This window comes from Phaseolus vulgaris, chromosome 3, assembly GCF_051622355.1.
Source record: "Phaseolus vulgaris cultivar YP4 chromosome 3, ASM5162235v1, whole genome shotgun sequence".
NCBI lineage: Eukaryota > Viridiplantae > Streptophyta > Magnoliopsida > Fabales > Fabaceae > Phaseolus > Phaseolus vulgaris.
The window spans coordinates 41,434,890-41,457,302 of NC_143500.1; the positions used below are offsets into that span (position 1 = coordinate 41,434,890).

At 31.9% G+C, this 22,413-nt stretch overlaps 3 protein-coding genes across 10 annotated transcripts; all 3 read right to left on the reverse strand.

Annotated features, from left to right (window-relative positions):
* Nucleotides 1-332: 332 nt before the first annotated feature.
* LOC137807646 (transcription factor MYBS1) lies at nt 333-2,147 on the reverse strand. The gene is made up of 2 exons (XM_068608383.1): nt 1,396-2,147; nt 333-1,165 (listed from the first exon to the last, which is right to left on the reverse strand). The coding sequence occupies exons 1-2, from the start codon at nt 1,818-1,820 to the stop codon at nt 661-663; spliced, it is 930 nt and encodes a 309-aa protein (XP_068464484.1). The 5' UTR covers nt 1,821-2,147; the 3' UTR covers nt 333-660.
* A 2,585-nt stretch (nt 2,148-4,732) lies between these two features.
* Nucleotides 4,733-9,133, reverse strand: LOC137807647 (uncharacterized). 8 transcript variants are annotated; one of them, XR_011080566.2, is made up of 6 exons: nt 8,855-9,097; nt 8,725-8,772; nt 6,594-8,350; nt 6,241-6,433; nt 5,137-5,413; nt 4,733-5,039 (listed from the first exon to the last, which is right to left on the reverse strand). XR_011080566.2 is itself a non-coding variant. In XM_068608385.2 (5 exons), exons 3-5 carry the CDS (start codon nt 8,204-8,206, stop codon nt 5,255-5,257), a joined length of 1,965 nt encoding a protein of 654 aa, XP_068464486.1. In that variant the 5' UTR covers nt 8,207-8,350; nt 8,725-8,772; nt 8,855-9,097; the 3' UTR covers nt 4,733-5,254. The 8 variants fall into 8 exon arrangements, 3 of the variants coding, with proteins under 3 accessions (XP_068464486.1, XP_068464485.1, XP_068464487.1); XR_011080568.2 differs by having other exon boundaries at nt 6,241-6,393; nt 8,725-9,133; XR_011080565.2 differs by having other exon boundaries at nt 8,725-9,131.
* Nucleotides 9,134-12,915: 3,782 nt separating this feature from the next.
* Nucleotides 12,916-21,042, reverse strand: LOC137807649 (Transmembrane Fragile-X-F-associated protein). Its single transcript, XM_068608388.2, has 15 exons — nt 20,810-21,042; nt 20,247-20,691; nt 19,017-19,107; nt 18,685-18,769; nt 18,362-18,446; nt 17,962-18,031; nt 16,764-16,833; nt 16,463-16,508; nt 16,103-16,349; nt 15,822-16,027; nt 14,836-14,910; nt 14,228-14,297; nt 13,939-14,019; nt 13,388-13,467; nt 12,916-13,264 (listed from the first exon to the last, which is right to left on the reverse strand). The coding sequence occupies exons 2-15, from the start codon at nt 20,360-20,362 to the stop codon at nt 13,186-13,188; spliced, it is 1,401 nt and encodes a 466-aa protein (XP_068464489.1). The 5' UTR covers nt 20,363-20,691; nt 20,810-21,042; the 3' UTR covers nt 12,916-13,185.
* Nucleotides 21,043-22,413: the final 1,371 nt, after the last annotated feature.

The following is a 22,413-nucleotide window of genomic DNA, read 5'->3' on the forward strand; positions in this document are numbered from 1 at the left end:
ACTTATTTTTTTTATCAGCAATAACAAATAAATAATTGGAACTTAAATGCTTAATTAAATAACGAATTAGAAGTTTTTATATTTACTTCTGAACTGTGTTAGTGAATTGCATGTTCCTACCAATACTATCACAGTTTGCTCTTTGCCAACACAAATTCCCAGTCACTGTTCCATTCTCATTCATTTTCCTGCGTCTCTACCTTCTCCTTTTCCCTTTCTTTTGTCACCCAAAAACTTGAATAATAAGAAAACTGCCCAAAAATAAGAATTTCAAGGTTACAGAAATCTGTTTAAAGAATTTGTAGGTCACTGAAAGAGGGTGAAGAAGGGTATTGAGAAGCTTAATAACAAAGACAAGTTCATTTACTTCAAGTCCTTGCCTTGGTATTTTAAAGCCACTTCTATCACTGTATACACCACAAGGCAATTCTTAGCATTACATCCACCACCTCACAGGAACAGTGGCAAGATCAACTAACTCTATACTGGCATATAAACTAAGTAGTAAGTAGTAGTACCATTGGATTCATTCAGCAATTTCCTTGCTTAAACTAGAGTAGAACTTAAAAACACAATATTTATGACTTTCCACATAAAGGACTTTAATTCCATACTAAAAAGAGAAAAAAAAACTAACTACAAGTAACAAAAAAAGGGTTGTTATTGATGCATTGGTGGAGGTGCCATTGGGTAAGCAAGAGGAAGAACATAAGGTGGATGAGGATGAGCATGGGGGTGGGGATGGGGATGGGGATGAGGGTGGGGTCCAGGAGGAAGCATGACAGGAGTTCCAACTGCAGAGGCCATATGCCCTGGAGGAGCAGCCACAGGATGACCAACTGGTGTTCCATACATGCCTAAACCAGGTGGTATATGACCCTGGACTCTATGCTTCAGGGATTGTCCTACACCCATTGTACTTGAAGAAACTGTGCTACTATGCTGCCCTGTAATTGGTGCCTGACTACTAGCCACATCTCCATTGTTCACACTAGTTATATCATGGATACTAGACCTCCTTCTGTCCCTATTCATAGAATTCAACCTTATGAAGTACTTCTGTGCATGGCTTGCCACTTGTGTGGGAGTCCTAGATATCACAAAGTTCCTTGAAATGCTTCTCCAATCTCCTTTTCCAAACTTGTCTAGACCAAGTAAAAATAACCTGAAAAACAAAACAACCAGAAAACTTGTTAATTACCTCTTAACTGGATTCCCATATAAGCAAATTTGTACACATAGCTCACTGGAGTGAATTCTGCTTGAATCAGATAGAATTAATTTGACTGAATCAGATAGAATTAATTTGACTGAATCATATATGGAATAGATTAAGTAAGATGAATTAGTTACTATGAGAGTTGAAGAGTTATAGTAAATGTAATTGGAAAGTACCTGTGCTCCTCCTCAGTCCAGGGAATTCCTTTTCTCCTTTCTTGTTCTGATGACCTTGACAAGCCTCCTTTGCCACTACTGTGAGTGGTGGAGTCATGGCCTAATCCAGAAAAACCACTTCCATAATTACAATTTGATCTTTTATCTGAACTTGTGGCCTTGGAAGATCCATGGAAGTCCTTATTTGAAGATGTGGTTTCCTCATAAGCATAGTTGGGGAATGGTACGTGACCTGCCTCTATTGCACTTACATCCTCTACTAGAACCTGGTAATGCTGCTTCACTTCTTCCATGCTCTTGCTGGGAACTGCTGAAGCAATTTTCTCCCATTGCTCTTTTGAGGCTTCCTCAATCCAATGCATAGCTATGGCATTCTCAAATGCTTTTTCTTCCTCATAGCTCCAAAGGGTTCCACTTGATGACATGGTGGCTCTTGGTTGGATTTGCAATTATGGTTCAGCTTTGGAGGATGGGAATGGTGAAATTGGTAGTAGATGGGTGTGTAAGTCATTTTTTGGTGTGTGGATTTTGTCTCTATTGAACAAAGTAGCAGAAGGGGTGCGCAGGATAAGGAGAAGAATCATAATGTGTGTAGGATACGAAGTAAAGTGGTATCAAACAATCCATTTCAAGAGGACCACACTCTGTAATTGAAGGGATGTGTTATTTGTCATCTTCATTCATATAATTTTTTTCCTGTTTGCATATTACTACACAAACAACTCTCTCTCTCTCTCTTTCTCAGTTACAGTGACCACAAAATGTAAGTCAGTATGTGTAATATATTTACACCTTACAAATATTACAATCATTTTTTTTATATCTTTTTGCTTAGTGTGCATATGCAGAAAAAAAGAAAGAATGTTGGAATGATTTTTAATTATCTAAAATGAAAATAGCATAAAAATGGTGTAAATTTTTGAATGTGTAACTGCATTTTTCTGAATAAGTATATAGTAGGCCCAGTAGAATTTTCCGTAATACAACCATAATAAAATGGAATCTCGACCATGCCAATGAATAGACCTCTGGGCATAAAGACAAGTTCATTAAGGTATGGCTTCTTTTTCCCTTGTTATTCAATCATTTAAGCAGAACTTGTGATTTTCCAACACGTCTAAATTTTTCTTGTCACTTGTTCCTATTTAATTACCCTTTTGAATTAAATTAACACTGTTTTTGGTTGGTTTATCTGACACCACTGCATATATTAAAACAATTATAGGAGACAGGAGTATACGTTTCAACCTAGAATTCTCCATCAAAAAGGGTTTTTACCAGAGTTTTGAAATTGAAATAAAATATGATATCATGCTGCCCTAATGGAAGGTTCACAAATACATGACACATGCCAGTACACCCAACAGAATTATAGTATTTGTCTGATTGAAAGAGAGAAAAGAAGAGACGTGGCGAATTTTCAACGTCTGCTGTGGGATAATATGAACCACATTTGTTAGTTTCCTTTTCTCAAAGAGCTATTCATTCATTCACATTATGAGAACTAGAACAATACCATCCACATCCACGCACTCATTTTATAAAGTGAACGCTTTTCACATCAAAATATATCATCTATAGTTTCAAGTTGCAGCTGGGAATAGTACAATACAGCGTCAAGTTGCACCATATCAACCCAAACTTCTACAACACTATTCTCCCCTTATCCCACTTTTCCATAACGGGAATTTTTAATTTTTATAGAATCCTCCTTCATCTTCTATGTGTTTGATTAAAGTTGTCGTTCTATCAATTATCTTGCAATTTTATATAAACATCAAATTAGGGAATTGATGCACATAGAAAAAAAATCAGAGATTTTAGTTTGTAATTTCCCTTTAGCGTGTAACTTAGAAGTGACATCCTTCAGATACGTCTAAAAGGAGCACAATTTTAGGGCAAGCAACAAAACATTTGCTCATGATTAAGACCTGCTGATGTTACCATATAACTACTCACTTAGCATATAAGTATCTCACTTCTCTGGTATAATAAAACTTTTACCACATATTGTTTCCAGAGGCAGAGCTCAGTTAGTTATCTATGAGAATGTTCTAAAAGATTGGTCTTGTATATATTTAATACGTCCATTGTTATCAGTTATCAGTTGAACAATTTTATAATTTCGTACAATTAAGTTCAATCAGTTTCTACGACTTTTTGTTTTTTTTATATTTTTTTTCAATTAGTTTCTACATATATTTAATATTCTCATGTTCAAACTTTTACTTCTTTACTTCAATAAAACATGTTATATTCACATTGTGGATATTATCCAGAGAAAATTCATACTGGATCTGTGTTGAGTATGAAAACTTGTCCCACTAATATCAGTCATGATATCACAAATGAAATTAACTATTAACATTATGGACTGTAGGACAAAAAAATTAGTTGAGTAAAATAGCATATATATTAGAAGTTTAGATTTTCACTCATTTTTATTTCCAGTGAGGTAAACAAATTTTTTTTTTTTTACTTCTAAGGGAAGCACCATTCCCCCTCTAAAATTGGTAGGTTCCACTGAGTTGCGTTTGGTAGAGGGTTGTGATTTTGGTTGGAGCTCGTGACCCTAAAATGGTAAGCATAAACTAAATGCGGTGCAACCAACCTTGACCGATGGACAAAGTGTCCACATCCTAAAAATTTCATGTACCACTGAGCTTCAGCTTTCTTTTCATGAACATATGAATCAGAGTCCTAATCCTTAGTCACGCCATATAATTACAATAGGATGTAGCAAATTCAGCATTGAAGTGACAAGTAGATGCCATGGTTGACACATGTTATAATAATCATAATTAATAATTATGATGATAATAATCATCATAATAAATCATTCTTATCATTATCACTCTATACTGGACTGAAACTCTTATTGGTTCACATTATTTTTTGGACAATCTTTAAAATATAAAATAAAATCAAAGTCAGTTTTTTAATCATTAAAAACAGAAAAAGTGCTCTCAGATTACACAGGCATCAACTTCCAACTTTAGACTCAACTCAGTTTTTTTCTACTACACAGTCCTTGTTCTATTTGATCTAATATTACTATTTATTGTTTCAGACGTACATGGTGAAACTTCATACTTGATAATATGTCTAAGTATGTCCAATGGTTAAGTTTTCAAAGGGGGAGAGTTAGACAGATTCCACCTTGATAAGCTTTTAAAAGTGTCAAAGCATTTCTCAGAAAGTGCCTAATCAGACATAAATTCTGCACATTATACTTGCCGCAGTATTATTAATATCATTGTATCAATATTGTGTTGCTAAATAAATAATGTTGCAAAGTAACTTGCAAATAACAATTTGAAACTGCCAGTGCAAGATACCATCCATGTAAATGAATCTTGACAAGTTTAGAGACAATCCATTGTATATATTTGAGAGTTTTGGAATTGAAGAGAGCGTGGAATAATTTACAGAAGTGAATAACCGAAGGCTACAATGAACTGAATAATTTACAGTATGGTCGTTCATAATTGAAACAATATGAAGCCACAATTATCACCGACAAAGGAAAACATACAACTTGGCAAGTTTCAAATAAATCATTTTCCATTTGTTTGTCAAGAGCCAAGTTCATATGTCTGCTTCTTGAAGGGGATTTGATCAATCAAATTGCGGTAACCGCACAGCTGTTTATTTGAAGAAAAGTGATAATCAGCAAAAATGTTCTATTGAACGATTTGCTTGCTCACAAAGGAATTCGGGATGTCTGCAAAAAAGTCTTACCCTTTGATGTGTCAAAGGTTACAGAAGTTCCCTCAGACAGAGGCAATGACTTCAAGGGTGTCTTTCAGAACCCCAAGAATACATGTCCCCAGCTTTTTCGATGGGATGCCCTGTCAATTCAATTCACAATACGTTGGAGAAGGGATGCCCTTTCTGGATTTGAAAGCATGAGTTGTTGCATGTCTTTTGTAAGCGCATTGAAAACTGCTTGAAGATCTCTCATTAGTTTCTCATAAGTTGCAGTAGAATCAATACCTCCATTTCCAGGTTGCTGCAACTGATAATTGCATTTGATTGAGATATAAAAGCACTTTGTATGTTTGATCTACAGCTAAAACAATCCTATGTTTTACGCATATAATATCCTGCACCACAGTATGCAATAAATAATAATGTGCTTGAGGCTAGTAATGGCGTGCCTAACCTATGAAGAAAAAAAAATGTAAGTTTTCTTGAGTTTTTTGAAGGAAAATACAGGAGAGATCTTTGTACATGGACCACAAGTCAACTGCATAACTGAATTTGACAACACAATCCAAAAACCTTAAGACAATAAGTTTGTTGATTTTTCTTACTTATATAATGTTTAACTTGCCTATTTCTACATAATGTTAGACTCCAAACTCACTTGAACTCTAACAATCTCTCCCTCAAACATGAGGTTTTTTCACATAACGTCGAAACTCATACTCGAACTCCAACAATATTTGATGCATAATATTTTCTTTTTGACAAACTAAATAAGTGACACAAACAACAAACATTGTCGTGGATGACTGCTTCCCCGGAATCTCCAAGATAAAATAAGACATATTTAGTTTTCATAACTTCTGTGTTGAGAATGGTCTTGGTATATTCAATTTGATCATTTACCTCGTTGGATCCAAAACTACAAATAAGTTGCTGGTAGAAAAAGGGTTCAAGTTCTAATAAAACACTACCAAAACTTGTGACATAATACATTAGATTAGATACTTACTCTTTAGCAAATAAAAATATCAATTAAAATAAATGTAGACGTCTATTCATGTGGGGAAAGTACCAAAAGAAAGGAACAGTTGGTTATAAACAAAACTGGAGGACCCTAAGAGGGTAGGTTATCACCTGTAATTCTCTATGTAAAAGTTTCTCTATAACATTGAAGGAATCCACAATTTCCAACTCAGACATTTTAGATACAAGCTGTCTTATATCAGTTTTCATTCTTGCATGCCTCCACAATCTATCTTGTTCCCGTTCAGCTACAGCACGCCTCCTCTGAAACCAAGGCATGAAGTTGGGTCCATTCAGGAACCGCCTGATAAGAACATTCATACGAACCATAGAGACCAAAAATCTAATAAGTGAAGTCTGAGGAACTAACATTTTAGTGGAAGGTCACTCTGTAAAAGACTATTAATACTAAGAGGTAGGTAGAAAAAGATAATAAAAAAAATATTGCAAATAAAATTCATTACTTGTAGAAGTTGAGCCAGTTAGACTTCATTCTCTTCAAAATGAACTTCCCTGGACCTCTGGTTGATAAACTTGAAAGAAATTCATCAGCACTATATCGAGGCAAAGAAGGAGGATCAACATAAGGAGAAGATCCTTCCAATGGAGCTGTAATCCTAAAATATGGACCAAAAGGGGCCAAAAAATTAGTTGTCAGCTCCAAGAAATGTCGCCGTAATATCTCATTGTTAACAACTGACATTGATTCCTCAACTCTTGGTGACATGCCAGCATCTACGAGCCTATTTAAAATAGAGGTGTCGGGCTTTGTTGTGGCAGAATATGTAGTCCAAATGGCTTCTTTATGTTCTGTCAAGAGACAAAGAGGACCATCTTTCCGTAGCTTGATTGCATTCAATAAACTCGAAGGAGAAAACTTCTGTAGGGAGAGTTGTTGAAGCCCACCATCAGGTCTACTAGAAACTCTGCCAGTAGAAGACCTAATTGAAAGGGCAACCCTATTTGAACTAGGATGGAGACTTCCAACTGAAACAATGTGGGGGATGTTACGGAGAGCCTTAAGGAAGAAAAGATTTGTCACCCCCAAAACCATCGGGGGAAAGGTTTCCCCTTCCCGAATCGAGTTCAAGTGTGAAAACTCAGGATTATGAATGGTAAAATAAGGCCTGAAGTCAACACTGCAAAGTAATGGTGCAATCAAACTCACAAGACTGGCAACGGCCTCACAACACTGGGAAGGGGTTGGTGCAATGATAAGAATTGGTTCACCAATGACTAACAACTCCCATAACAACCAAAGCTGCAATAAAATGCCACGGAAAGCACCAAAAATATCTGCATCATGAAAAAGGCCCTGCGGAATAGACTGATTATTAGGAAGTAAAGGTGCCACAGGAGAAGCAGACTCCTCAAAAGATAATCCATTTTCCATGGGCAAGCTGTGTGCAGGTGGCAAGTTTACTTTAAGCATTTCATTCCCAACAGGAAGATCCATTAGCTTCCCAGGAACAGGAGCAGACCATGCTGAAACATAAGCAGCAATATGCTCCAGTGCTATCTTACCAATGTCAAAATACAAGGGACCTATAATTTGTAACAAAGGAATAAACACACTTGAATAAGGACTATGGGACAAAATGACCACAGAATTCTGCTCCCCTCCTCGCTTTAGCCTCTCATCGTGTCTCTGTCTATTAAAGACAAAACCATACATGTATTTAGAAACATTAACACTGCTTGTACTGGATAATTCTTTACCAACATTATTTTTATCTATGGATTTTGGAGAAAAGTCCTTGTCAACTTCAGTTATCTCAGGATGTGTGGCATTGATGGATTGAGATTTGAAGTGCCTACGAAATCGGAAAAAGAAGATACAATCATGAATGCTTGAGCGGTTTTGTTGCTGTGAAATAGAATCTGGAAACGAACTATATGCAATCTCCAGCTCCTCATCATTCGTAAGACAGCCAGGCGGATAACATACTTCTACAAGCTGGCCTTGTTCAAGATCAAACCTAATAGCACAAAAACCAACTATCCATCTCTTTAAAGACTCAGGATCAAGACTGGGAAGAAGCTCTTCTTTGACTTTAAAGGAAGGAGACCTACTCATATCCGATAAAAACACTAATAATGCATACTTTCATTGATCAAAATGCCATTAACACCACCTCTGGCAACTATTTCCAGCTAGAAAACCAGCAGCATCTTCATTGGTCAAAGAAGTTCAATTCAATTTTACAGATAACTCATAAGCCTGACAAACAAATACAAAGACACGCATTAAATTTGCTCATATATATGATTCGGTTTGGGGGATCAACAACAACAAAGAAGTATGAAGTGTGCCTCATCGCATAGAAGAAACCAAAAAAGAAAAATAGCACATAGCAACTATAACACGTGAAAGCTCTCCTCTGGAACACTGCAAATTCAGCAAGTCCAGCTCAAACAACCATGCTCAACTACTTGTGTTACTTTGACTAAGAACCAAACAAGTTTTCAGAACAAAAGCTTAAGCAGGATCTAGAATTACAGTTCCCTTCATTTCCTTGGCAATTAAAACTAGTAATCAAAATCACTGTATGAGTGCCACAACTTCAATTTCAACAAGATCCATCAAATGGGTACCTGAATATAGGAGTCAAGAACCAAAACGCAGTTCTAGCAGGAAACCATCTGGATCAGCAACAAAAGAAAACTAAATTGATCGAAAATCTCTCAGAAAATCAAACAAAGTTGGTAGCTTTAGGCCTCGTACTTGGTCCAAGTAGTAACTATGGCTCCAAATTCAACAACTTTCTGTGCTCACGGCAATGGGTATCCAAATCAATGAACTATGATAGAAAAAAATGAGTTCCTGAAGAGAAAGGAGATATCTGCAACAAATTTTTTATTTGTTGTTAAATATGTGGAAATAGTACTGAAAGTTGTGTACGTATTTGAAATTGAAAATACTCCTTCATCCAAATATCTGATTTTAAGATTAAATTATGAGTGAGAGGTTTCTCTGTTTCTGCGAACCGCAATTTGGAGTTGCAAGTTTGAAAGGCAAAATATAGTTTAAATATAAAAAAAAAACTATATATTGAAAGAAGTTTTTATGCAGTAAATTAATGCAACAGAATCATTTGAAAAGTTTTTAGTACGTTTTTATAATTTATAAGTTATAATTTTATGTTTGAACTTATGAACTATAATTAAGTTAAATTAGTCTATTAGTCTCATAATTATTCCATTTTTCTAATAGTTCTCTTGTGTAGTATTTTTTTTTAAATTGAGTTCTTAGATAAGCAATTTTGTTATGAATTTTTGAAATCCTTAAAATTGTCACATTATATTTTTAATGATTTCAAAACTGCTACAAATTAATCTTTACATTTTTGTTTAAAAATATAATTAAAAACTAATTGAAGAATTTACTAAGTTAAATTTGTTCCGGTTAAAAAGTCTCGTTTAAGATTTAAGAAAACCTAATAATAAGAACATTAATTTGTAAAATTAAATATCCCATTCATCCATAAGCTAGGTAGATAATTAATAGTTGATTCAAGATGGTAATGACATAACACTTACAAAGACTTGTACAATAGTTAAGTCTAAGAGTTTTTTTTTTCTCACTTCCATCAATATAAAATTTTCATTTTCCAATCTTAAAACTTGTCGCATGGAAAAGTTCGAAAGTTAAAATGTGTCTTTTTAGATTATACTTTTTATATTAAAAAAGTTTTTAAATTGTGTAATTTATAAAATATTTTTAATTTTTAAATTATATAATTTAAAAGTCATTTTTACGTGAAAAAAAATTGGATTCAATAATTTAGAAGATTTGTTTATAAAAAAACTTTTAGAATGTGTGATTAGAAGTGTTTTTCAAATTATTTAATTTGAAAGTTATTTCTTTTATTAAAAAATATTTTTAGACTTAGAAAATTATTTTTTGAATTGTATAATCTGAAAGTAATTGTTAAGGATCGGAAGGATTTTCATTAAAATACATTGATTTTTTTTGTATTGTTAAGGATCAGAAGGATCTTCATTAAAATACATTGATTTTTTCTAAGCAGAAAAAGTATGAAAAGTAAAAAAGGTAAAACTAAAAGAAATTATAAGTGAAGAGATTTTTTTTAACAGCAATTACAACTAAAGAGCTAACATTAAAAGAAGATGAAAAAGAATAACATTTTCGTCTTTTACAATATTGCGGAGATGCACGAAGAAATATAAGCAAAATCATCTGCTTCTAAAAAAAATAATTGGAATTGGTTAATAATATAATAGTAGAAGTTTAAATTAATCGTAAAAGCTTTTTTAGACTACTAATTTCAATACATATTTAAACAATAGGTTTGAATTTGAAATTTAAATCATAAACGGATATACTTCAAACAAAAGTTCCTTAAATTTTCTCTTTTTCTTCAATTAAATGAATCAATTTATTCAACTCCTAAACATCATTTAGTTTTTCCCAAATTCAAATATTTTCTTCATTACGAGTTTGATATCTTATTGTAAAATAATAAACATTAATCAATTTTGTACTGAATACTCAAAAACTTTTAAATAACAAATAAAGAAGTTATATGTATAGGTCATGTTATTTTTAACTTAATATATTTATTATTAACATTATAAATTTGTTTCAATATTTAAATTTAACAAATAATAATTTTTTTTTAGATATTTTTCATCAATTACTCTTTTATAGTATTTATTTTTTCATTGTATCATTTTTTTAATTAGTGTTATTATTTACGAGGTTCGAACACTCCTCTTTAATGGTGTGTCCGTGCTGGACACGTATCGAACACCGATACTCGTATGACACTTGTAGGACACGTATGAGTGAAGTGTCCAATTTAAAAATATTTGTTATATTTCTAACAATTCTAGCACGAGTCTAACAAATTTTAAAAAATAAAAATCTATTAATTTTCTAAAAACTCAAAGTTATTGTATAAATTTTTATTATGATTATAAAAATAAAAAATAAATCATTTTGAACCAGCCATGAAAAACATGTTTCTGCTAAAAAAAAGAATGAATCATACTTGTGCACATAAATCTTTATTGTCAATTTATATAATTCATAATTATATAATATATAGATTCATGTCCTACATTTTAAAGATTATACGTATTTCCGTGTCCGTGTTTGTCATATCAATATCCATCTCAATGTCTATGCTACATAGGTTATTATTATTGTTCATTTACAAATTATGCTTTTGATTTTATTAGATTTTTTTTAGATTAATAAATAATAATTTGTAACCTTACCAAAATATCATATCTATTCTCTAATATTTGAATTTAAAAAAATAAAATTTTTAATTTTAAACATTTTTTCTTCAATTGTCCTTTTAAAGTATTTTATTGTTTTATTCTATCATGTTTTTTTTAATTATTATTATTATTACTCATTTATAAATTATGTTATTGGTTTTATTAGAATCTGAAAATTTTATGATGTGTTCACTATCAATTATTAAGATCTCTTCGGATATTTGAATTTAAACAATAAATAAATTTATTTCTAAATATTTTACATCAACTAATATTTTATAATATTTAATTATTTCATCATATCATATTTTTTAATTATTATTATTATATATACTATTAGTTTTTTGCTTGGTTTTAGTTTTCAAAATTGTAATTAACTTTTTTATTTAAATAAATCTCATGTGATAGTTTCTTTTACAGAAAAAAAATAGTTGGAATTTGTTAATAATATAGGGAACAGAAAAGTTTTGTTAACACAACAGTAAATAACAAATATTTGACACTATTTATAATAATATAATAATATTTTTAAATTAAAAAATATAATAAAAATAAATAAAATATTAATTTATCAATATGTGAAATGTATGTTTTTAGGATGTTAATATAATGGGAATGGGTTGGTAGAAGTTTAAATTGTTCGACTAACATATCAAATAACTCCTCAGAAAATAAATTGTGTCACTGCATGGGATCCTGTAGGTTAAATTTTTAAACACTGACAAATTTAAAACAAATATCCTTGAGGGCTTCCAAAAGTGAAAAATTAAATTAAAATAAAATAAACTTATATAGAACTAAAAATCAAATTTTGAATAAACTAATAAAAAAAGTATTGCAAATTAATATATCTCTAATTAATTTCAATTTATGAAATAATTTATTTTCTTTTAAAAGCGTTTATGGAGAAATTTCTCCAAACTAAACTTAATAACATTTTAAATCATTAATTTTCTTCTAATTTTATATTTTAAATTATATCTAACATTATACTTATATTCTTTTTCAAATATTTCATTAGCTTTTGATATTATAGTTTCTCTCGTTGTTAATATAAGATTCATCAATTACTATTATGCGAATAGTGAGTATAAGATTCTCAATGTTTTTACTCAAGACAAATCCAAAACTCTTCAATGTATTTCACTTACTACTTACTACATCCAGAAAAATGCCCATAACCAAAGATGTTTTCTTGTGAAGTTATTAAAAATTCCAAGCCACACTTTTAATTTGGTTCTCAAAAACAGAACAGGAAGAAGTTTCTTTTCTGATTGAAGCAACTAAGAAAAGAAGATTGATGATGAAATATATAACTTTCTACATCATTACAATTCTTTTAGCTTCTGCGAATTAAAGTTACAATCATTTGGAGATATCAATATATTGTTTCATAATAGTTATCATATTACCTTTATTTCTATTTTGAAACGTTTTGAGGCACGAATTTGAGCTTAGAAAATGATTTAAAAGGAAAGAATAGGTAGGTGGTCAGCTTTAACACGCTGACAGACCAAGGAGCCGAAGAGACTATAATTCGACAAGGATCACACTAATTTGTAAAACCTGTAAAAAGCTACAGTATATATATACAAATTACAGAAGGGGTGAAGGCAAAACAAATCAAATTAAAAAGTGTGATGCTCTATTCTTCTTCCTAGCCTTTTGATGTTGTATTAGACAGTCAACAAATTGGCGTCGAATATTATCACCGCCAAAACTGTACTAAGTATTCACTCTGTTAAAACATGTTCTCTAGCCCCTTTCTCTGTGGTCTCATAACACAAAAACTTGATCAAGTTAACTCTAAACATCATATACAGGCAGACGCTCAGCAATTGAGTCACGGCAAATCGGGCACTTCTTACACTTCTTTGAGCAAGTGCTGCAATACATGGAAATCAAGCATAAGGACAAAACTATTTTGACCAAGAAAATAATAGATAAATAAACTATAATGTAATGATGCATTAAGTGGTCTCATTGACCATCACATATTTGATCTCACCTGCAAAGGACGCGATGCCTACATGGGAGCAAGACAACGTTAATCTCTCCCTCAAAACAAATTCTGCATAACACTTTCTCCTGTTGCACACAAGATATGAACATAAAATTGGTTAAATGAAACTTCAATTAATTTAACCATGTCATAGCAATTGGAAACTTCGTTTTAACCAGTTGAATGGACTATAACCCATATTGATAATTGTTGTCACCAAAGCAAAACAATGTGCGAGCTTAGCTATCATATTGGTGCGACTAATACAACCACATAATAGCTGCTCCACTTTTATGACATAGTAATGACAGTATATTGGATTATTACGATCACAGGCTATTCATAGTTCCACTGTATTTAATAGACTAACAGACATTGATTTACAACATCAGAAGTCAGAACAGGGTCCATGCATAAACAATATTCTAACCAAATGATACCCCATTTATCATTGCCCTTGTGGATGGCCTTTACATACATCATATAAGGAACTTTGGGAAATACACAGCATAAGTGCATGACTAACTATATTACTCATTTAAGGTTAGTGCTTTTACATTTTGAAGTCTTTCATACTCCTGTTGGCTGAATTTTGTAATTTCAGTCTGTTCACCAAGAGCTGCCTGGAGTCTCCAAACCTGTCATTCGAAAACTATAAGCCTCCAAATGAAGGAAATCAGAGTTACTGACTTATTGAGAATTTATGTGCCTAATATTGAACATTGAACATAAGGAAGTGAGACCAAAGCAGATTATTTCAATCATTATACACAAGGTCATATTCGTCTATAAACGTAGACCTGAATATACTCCACTATAAATTTATATCTACAGAATTGTCATCACCTCCTCAGCAAGTTCCTTTCTTGGCATTTTCTTAACAATCTCAGGAGGATAACCACAAAACGTATTGTACCTGTTTCAGTATGAAGCCAAATGTAGAAAGATCATTAGAAACAACTACAAGATGAACATATAGCAATAAAATTGATAATCACGAGAAGAGGTAAAAAGGATGTCTTCATATAGTACTTTTGTATTGTAAACAAGCTATAATGTCAAACAGAAACCTACTATTTTGGTACTTAAAGATAAAACATCAGCTCAATTTGATTCCCTTATGTTAATTGAATCACTTGAGCACTTAATTTATTCCTTTTTAAAAATCTGGTCTTTCCATTAGAATTCCATACACCCTGAAAATGAATGCCAGAACTTAAAAAAAATGAATTAAAACAAGAACAAACTCTGACCAATAATACTTCAATGGAAATTGAGAAAATGGGTATGTGCGTATCATTGAAAGACCAAAATGACATCTTTCTGAAAATTAAACATTAAAAAAAAGCAAGCCGCGTGTATTGTGAAGAGACATTGCAGGGAATATGTATGAGACAGCATATAACATTCTTTGATGGTACACACCAAGGTTGTATAAAATGAATGATGCTTACCCAGATGCTCCCTCATGGTATATTCGTGCTTGTTCTTCCCGACTCCCTTCGTCAATTGACCACCAACCTAATAATCTGATTGCATCAATTGTCAGAATTTAGATGAAGTACCAGTACAGTACACACAAATGGTAATTCAACAAGATCACAGCTTCCCTTTTAAAAACTGACTTCAAATTAGATTTCTTACCTCTTACCAAAATAGTGGTAAAAATAATGATACGTATTCAGATTACTCCCTTGAGGTTTGAGATATTATGCTCAGTTTGTGCACTGAACTAACCAGAGCATCTTTATGAAATATTTGAGCCCAATATATATTGGATTCGGCAAAAATAATAATAGATGAAAGGCATACATTCAATCTGTGAACCAAACCAATAAGAACATCTAGTTGGTTTGCAAATTCCACATGAAATGTCCCAAATTAGGAAGTGTAGAACAATATGTTGCTTCTATTGGTTCAGCGCATGCAATATTGTATCTACCTATTAGAGTATTTTTACTCTATCTGTATTTTTTACTGTTTCTATTATGTCCAGCAGTAGTATAGCTTTATCCTTTTATTGTTTTGTTATAACAGATGTGACAGCTGTTCTTATCTTGTGACAGCTCTACTTAACTAATTTTCTGTTATCACTTTGCACAACCTTGGACTCAAAGTGCTTAAAGAATCACTCTTTGAATTTCTTATTGTTAACATATAACTAAGCTTCTTTGATCCAAATTTAACTGAAATAGCTCAGGGATAAGACGTGGTAATCAAGTATTTGTTTAATTTGAGAAAAAGCAGGGGATTAAGGAATTTTGTATCACATGTGCAGTACATTGATTGTTAAAATTAGTTATAAATTGGAAAGAGCTCAGAATTAAGTGATAACAGAATAAAGCTCAGGGGAACAGAATGACAAAAATGAAATCAGAAACAACAGAGTTTTAATCTAATGTTTCCCTAACAATGATAGCAATAAAAGAAAATCAATTACCTGGAACCATGATGCAAGAACCCAAAGCAATCATGAACTCTTGAAGAAAATCTAAAATAAATTCCTCCACCAGCTCCACTTCGTAGGAGAAGCACAAGTTTCTCCGCTAATTTAGATCCAGATAACAGTACTCCAGCTCCTTGAAGTAGGAAAAGGGGAGAGAAAAGAACTGGAAGTGGTATATATGCAGCAGAAGCAGGTGTTCCCTGAAATGGAAAACAGCTCAGAACTCCGAAAAATATTCCTAAGGCTGACCAAGCACACAATTCAGTATCATATACCTCTAGATGCATACAGAGAAGAATCTGGAACACAATAAGTGGTACTTTCATGAAATGCCCCCCTATGTCTTGCACGCTACAGATTCTCCCCTGGAGTAGATTTTCATCTGTAGAAACCACTAAACCACTGTTCCAGTCAAGATATCTAATAGTAGTTGAAGATGAACTACTGGCTTCTCTTGAATTTCTATGAATTACAGGATTGGACCACTTTGTACATACAAGGAAAGAAAAGCATTCGGCAATACTGCAAAACAAGAGATCATAAAACCTTATACAAAACATTCATAGCAGCATTCTAACAAACACCAACTTAATTATCAAAATGCATTTGTTAGCACTCAAGACAAAAAAACTCACGCAAAATTAATAAACAGGTCCCACCAGCCCAGAGCACCTACATCACCTGTATTAGACAAGAAAAAATGAAGCCATATTATTTATTTGTATAACTAGAGTCTATATCGCCATGGAAAGCATTGAAGAAGAAAATAACGAAACATACTGTGCCATATACAGCAGAATAAGTATAAGACAAATTCCAAAAGGAATCATGAGATTAAACATTGATATCATGAGATGAAAAAAATAATAGTGACAATTTATAAACAATAAGTAAAGGGGGCTAGCATATAACAACATTTAGAGGAAAAATAGTTACCACTCAGTTTTAGGAGTGTGAAGACTGTAGCAGCAATGAAGAACACCATAGAAATTGCAACCCAAAAGTGCTACCAAAACAATAACAAAAGTGTAACAAGGCTTTAGCAATTTCAGGTTATAAAATATTTTAATGATAAAAGAGACAATTAAAGATCACAATTGAAGTGACATAACAAACATTACAAGATTTCGCCTTGACTCAAGCATAAATTGCAATGAAAATATTTCCTAATTTTAGTATTCCTTAACTATTTGGTGCATGTCGCAATTAGAGTACTCCACTGAATTTTTGTGGCATGACAAAGATATCCCCACATGTAAACTAAAACATAACAAAACCCTTTCTGCTAAACAAATTTAGAGTGCTAAAAAGTAGGATAACTGCAACAATTTATAACACTCAACTACAAATAAGAAGTTTTTCAAAAAGGCAATAGCAGTTTCTCCACAGCACAATAAAATCAAATATTAATAGGGAAGAGCATGAATACAGGGTTAAACGGTGATGGAATTGATGCTAAATTCACCTCAATTTCACTCTTCAGACAATAATTTGAAAACCCACAACTTTCACACATAGTTTCCTGAATCCTTTCCTGGTGCATTTTTACTGTAGCATGTATACTTAGATGAATCAGAAATACTGTCACTTTCCCCCATATAAATTATCACATAGTCAATGACAAACTGTTGAAAGCTTGAGCAACATTAAGAAGGAACCTTGAAGGCATGAGCACGTTAAGTAGGAAACTCTTTGTTTCCTATTTTTTGAAAACTCTTTTTCTATTTTTTTTATAAAAAAAATGTTTAGCAAGAGTAGTTGTTGAAAATTATTTTAAAAAAATAGAACTCTTTTCAGTTTTTTAAATAAAATAAAAAACAAAATATTTTTAAGTTGTTTTAGTTTTCTGTTTTCAGTTATCTATTACTCGTGTTCTTCCTTGCACTGTTCCCTCTTCTTCCCCCACTTCTACTGTATAAAAATAGTTTCTGAAATTGTGGTGTTAACTGTTTTAAACAAAAAAACATCAAACACAACTTAAGATTCCTTTGATTTGTATTTTTTTTAGTAGTTAGCTACATTAGAGAACCCAACAAAGCACATGAAAAATATACTGATATTTTGGTCATTTAGAAGAAGAAAACACTGCAGCTTATGCCTATTTTTTCTACGAAAAATTTATTTAAATCCTTACAGGAAGAGTTTCCCATATTGCCTCGTCACTCATGTTTTCTTCATCCCCTGGCATTAGAGCCTTACACATCCTGCACATAAAATACAACATAGTTGGTTACAAAGGACAGATGAATAATTGATGAATATGAGACCCCACAATGAACGAATTATGCTGAAGGGGTTCACATTAATCTCACCAGAACAAAGCATACCACATAATAACAAACCCAAATGTGCACATCAATAATTAAGATTTAAAAATTCCAAAGTAAAATAATATAAAGAAATTCATTTAAGTAACTAGTCTACCAGATGTAAAGATTTAAGAAAATTACTCATGTAACCATTGATAAGTCTAAACTTTAGAGAACGACCCAAAAAGAGACTATGGTCTATTGGAGCTACCCTAAAAAAGTTACCTGAAATTGTCAATGAGAATAATGATTTCAAATGTTAGCAAGGGAAGAAACACTATCTTTAGATCAACTGCTGCATAGCCAAGATCTGTGCAAGAACAAATACATAAGTATAATTGAAGATTTTGCATAAATGTCACCACAGAAATTTAAGTTCTCTATTGCAACAAAATTCTTTCATTTACAGACGGTGAAATGCCCACATTCCTATAGTTGGAACTTGTGAGCTCCAAACTAACTGTATGAACAAATTGTAACTGAAATACATATTTATTGAATACATGAAAATAATTGGAAATTCTAGTTAAGCAACAATGAAAGCATACCATATAAGCTCTCAAGATATATACAAAGGAGCAATTCAAATGCAATAAGCAATGGCGTTGCAACGACGGCATGGCACGGTGCCCACTGTCACAAATAAAAATTCAGTATAGCATATACTCATGTTAACATTGTCATGGAAAGAAAACAATAATAGTAGACAAGAAAAGGAAAACAAGGAGCACCTTAGTTTGAGTTTATATCTTTGATAGCAAAAGAATAATACAATATTCATGGTTTCAAAGTCAAATGGCTGAATACTCACCTACTATGAGTAAACTAAAACTGAAACAAGAACTGACTTAAATTTCAGTTAAAAATGGCGATGGCATACATTTCGATTACGTGGAGCAGATGGTGCAGGTAATGAAAACCTTCCTCGAGCCACAACACCATGGAACATCCAAAGAGGTAAAAATATTACCCTGTATATTAAAGGTAAATCAGTCATCAACAGTCACCATCTTCTCAGAACCTTATATACACCACATCTTTACAATCATAAAATTTCCATATTAATAAACTTCCCAGCACACCATGGCATACATTTCAGGACACCCTAACCATTTTTATTCTTTTATTTATATTTTTGCTAAAATATGATGAGTTTTAATGGACTTGCACCAAACCAACAACATAATATGTTCTTACACCACATTTAATAATTTTGGTATTACACAGTAATCATTTTAATGGAATTCCATAATACTTTCCAGATATTATTAATTTTGTGAAGCACAAAATAACCCCATGATATGAAGCCACTTTACGTTTCACAACCTATGGAGTCTTCTAACCACTCAACCTAACGGTGGGGCACCACTTTCATTTGCCAGGTACTCGTTTTGGCAACTTACTAACTAACATGCAGGCATCATCCCAACACCAATTGAAGCAGAAGCTTGCACACTCCCTGATTATCTTGATCTACCAATTGTTATTTCACAATACTGAAAACTACTTATTTCCAGTCTAGGCCATTACTTTAGTTCACAATCATCTTCACCCAATCTCCATTCTACCTGCTTAAACACATTCTACACCAAAATAAATATGGAGAAAGGAAACAAACTAACACTGCCAATAACCCCCAAGCACCACCTTTCAGATAGCAATTATACCATTACAAAAACGGGTTCTACAGCGCTAATTCTTAGCATAAATCTTGCAAACACATTCAATCGTTAAAAAAACTAGAAAAAACTTTACACTACAGAACTTCCTCCCATGTGTAAAACCACATCTTTTCTCCAAATCAGTTAATAGTAATACTACCACCCTATACTCTTAACAAAACATTCAACCATGCAAATTTTAGGTCGATTATCTGAAGGCAAAACCACAATTTAGTAATGATTATCTCAGAACAAACATACAAGGCATTATTGCATTAGAGCCCAAACCTCAAATCTCCAAAAGGAATAATAATAATTACAACAGTAATCATAATAACAATAATAACAGTAATCATAATAATAATAACAATAATAATAATAATATAAGTTGGAAAATCGAAATTGAAGCGAGAATTGAAAGGGTAGAATAGAAGGGGAGAAAAACTAACCACCAAGAACAAGGGAGATTGTGATCGAGCTTGAGAACGAGGAAGAGAGTGAAACACAAGAGGAAGGTGTGCGCAGCCAGGGCCTGTACTGAGTTCAACACCCTGCGCCAGCTCATCTTCCCAAACTCCTTCCCTTTCCTTTTTGATCGGTTGATATCTTAAAACAAAAACCAAATCCCAATCCCAAAACCAACAACAAACAAAACAAACCTCACAGAATTTATGCAAGCACTTGTAACAAAGAAAAGAAAGAGCCCTAGCTTTGTTTGCGATGAAAGGAATTTCGTGAGTGAGTGAGGCACAGTACACTAAAAGGTTGAATTTCTAAGTTGGAAGATGAAAACCAAAAAACCAACCCTTCTTCCTTTGGCTCACGATTACAATAGTAAAGCAACTCTTCATCTTCGATTCAATATTCATTCATTATAACCTTTTTCTTTAATATCTGCACACATTACATTCCATATATAATATTATAATAATATTTACCTTATTTAAATAAATCGTCATTAATACTATGATGACTATAATGAATTAATGAACATAAAGCAAAAACCACTCACTCTCTCTCTTCCTTCTTTTCATTTTGCGCTTCTTTTCTTCCATTTCTTCCATTAGTATTTCCTGATATTTTTTATATATATTCTTATTTTTTAATTATTTAAAATATAATATCTTAAATATAATGATTGTTGATTGATTTATTTTAATAAATTTTGTATCAAAAGTATGATAGGAATGTAAAAACATATTTGAATTGGGAAGAAAATATGAGAGGAGGTGAGTGTGAAGCAATGAGTATTCTGTAATTCCAGAAGGACACGCTAAGTAAAGTATATTATTATAAGAAATGCTTAGGTTTTGTAATTTTCAATAATTATGATGCAAAAGACAAAAGCAGGTTCTGTTCTATCCATCCAAAAACATGATAAAATATTATATCTGACAGAGTGGTTGAAAATGCAATGGAAGAGGTCAAATGAGACAAAATGGTTGGAAATGCAATGGAAGAGGTCAAATGAGACAAAAATTCATGATATCAACAATGTCACAATTTCATGACCCACAACCTTTCCTTCTAATGTTCTTCTTTTTTATTTTTTCTTAATTAATCCATTCATAATCATTGTTAAGATACTAATAGGAATTTGTTCACTCTGTTTCAAATAGTTTTTGTTTTTAATTTTGTATATTTTTATTTTAAAATTATCTGTTTTTTAACTCTTTTATATAAAGTGTATTTTTTTATTCTTGTGTGGCTTCTCTCGTACATATAATAACATGTTTTATTGTAGTTACTTTATACCTAATATCATTGGAAATAGGGTATAAAATGCCTTTGACTAACCCCTTAAGATCATATATATTTTGTAATTTTCTTTATTATAGTATTTTAAAGTTCGTTCAAATTATGGTTTGAAAAAAAAAGAGTCTATTCTTCTATATTTTTTTTCAAATCATAAGTCTACATATTCTAGTTACATTTAGATAATCTGTTTGTTTAATATTATATTTAAAACATGATTAAAAATTCCTTCAAAAAAACATGTAGTACTCACGAAGTTGCATTTTTTAAATTCAAGAACAATAAAATATTATTTTGTTAAAAAAATATGAATTAAACAACACAAAATTTACTTGTCCTGGGTTTTTTAATAAATTGGTAAAGGAAAAAAAGAGTAAGGAAGTGCAAGACAAGAGTATTAACTTTAATATTTATTACATTAAGAAAGAACTTTCTATTCAAGTTGTTATATTAACAAAAAATATTAAAATACAACTACCTTTTATGTTGGATATTATAATAGTGAAATGGTATCACACAACTCAAATTAGAAATAAAAGTAGGAATTAACGTATTCTATATAATGTGAACAACTCCTAAAATATAAAGTGTTGAATTATAATTAATTTAAAGAGAAAAGGACAGACCAATTTACATAATTTGTGATTATTTAAGGTAAAGAAAATTTCGTATACCAAAATTAGGTTTGTGTATAAAATACTTTAACATTTTTTAATGTTAACATAGTGAATTGCGATAAAAAAAAAATTAATAAAATGAGAAAGAATAAGACTAAAGATAGAGGATAGAGAAGAAGAAGAAAAAAGGGAAAAAGGATGACTAGAAAAGACACTCAGAGGACATAAAAAGGAGGTAGCAGAT

Coding starts and splice junctions, on each gene's coding strand:
- LOC137807649 (XM_068608388.2), bottom strand. CDS start 20,362: ATGAGCTGGCGCAGGGTGTTGAACTCAGTACAGGCCCTGGCTGCGCAC. Junction 19,108..20,246: donor AATCTCCCTTGTTCTTGGTG/GTTAGTTTTTCT, acceptor TTTAATATACAG/GGTAATATTTTTACCTCTTT. Junction 14,298..14,835: donor TACCATGAGGGAGCATCTGG/GTAAGCATCATT, acceptor ATACTGAAACAG/GTACAATACGTTTTGTGGTT.
- LOC137807647 (XM_068608384.2), bottom strand. CDS start 8,206: ATGAGTAGGTCTCCTTCCTTTAAAGTCAAAGAAGAGCTTCTTCCCAGT. Junction 6,434..6,593: donor AACTGGCTCAACTTCTACAA/GTAATGAATTTT, acceptor TGTTCTTATCAG/GCGGTTCCTGAATGGACCCA. Junction 5,414..6,240: donor TTTTACATAGAGAATTACAG/GTGATAACCTAC, acceptor TGCAATTATCAG/TTGCAGCAACCTGGAAATGG.
- LOC137807646 (XM_068608383.1), bottom strand. CDS start 1,820: ATGTCATCAAGTGGAACCCTTTGGAGCTATGAGGAAGAAAAAGCATTT. Junction 1,166..1,395: donor TGGACTGAGGAGGAGCACAG/GTACTTTCCAAT, acceptor TTTGTTTTTCAG/GTTATTTTTACTTGGTCTAG.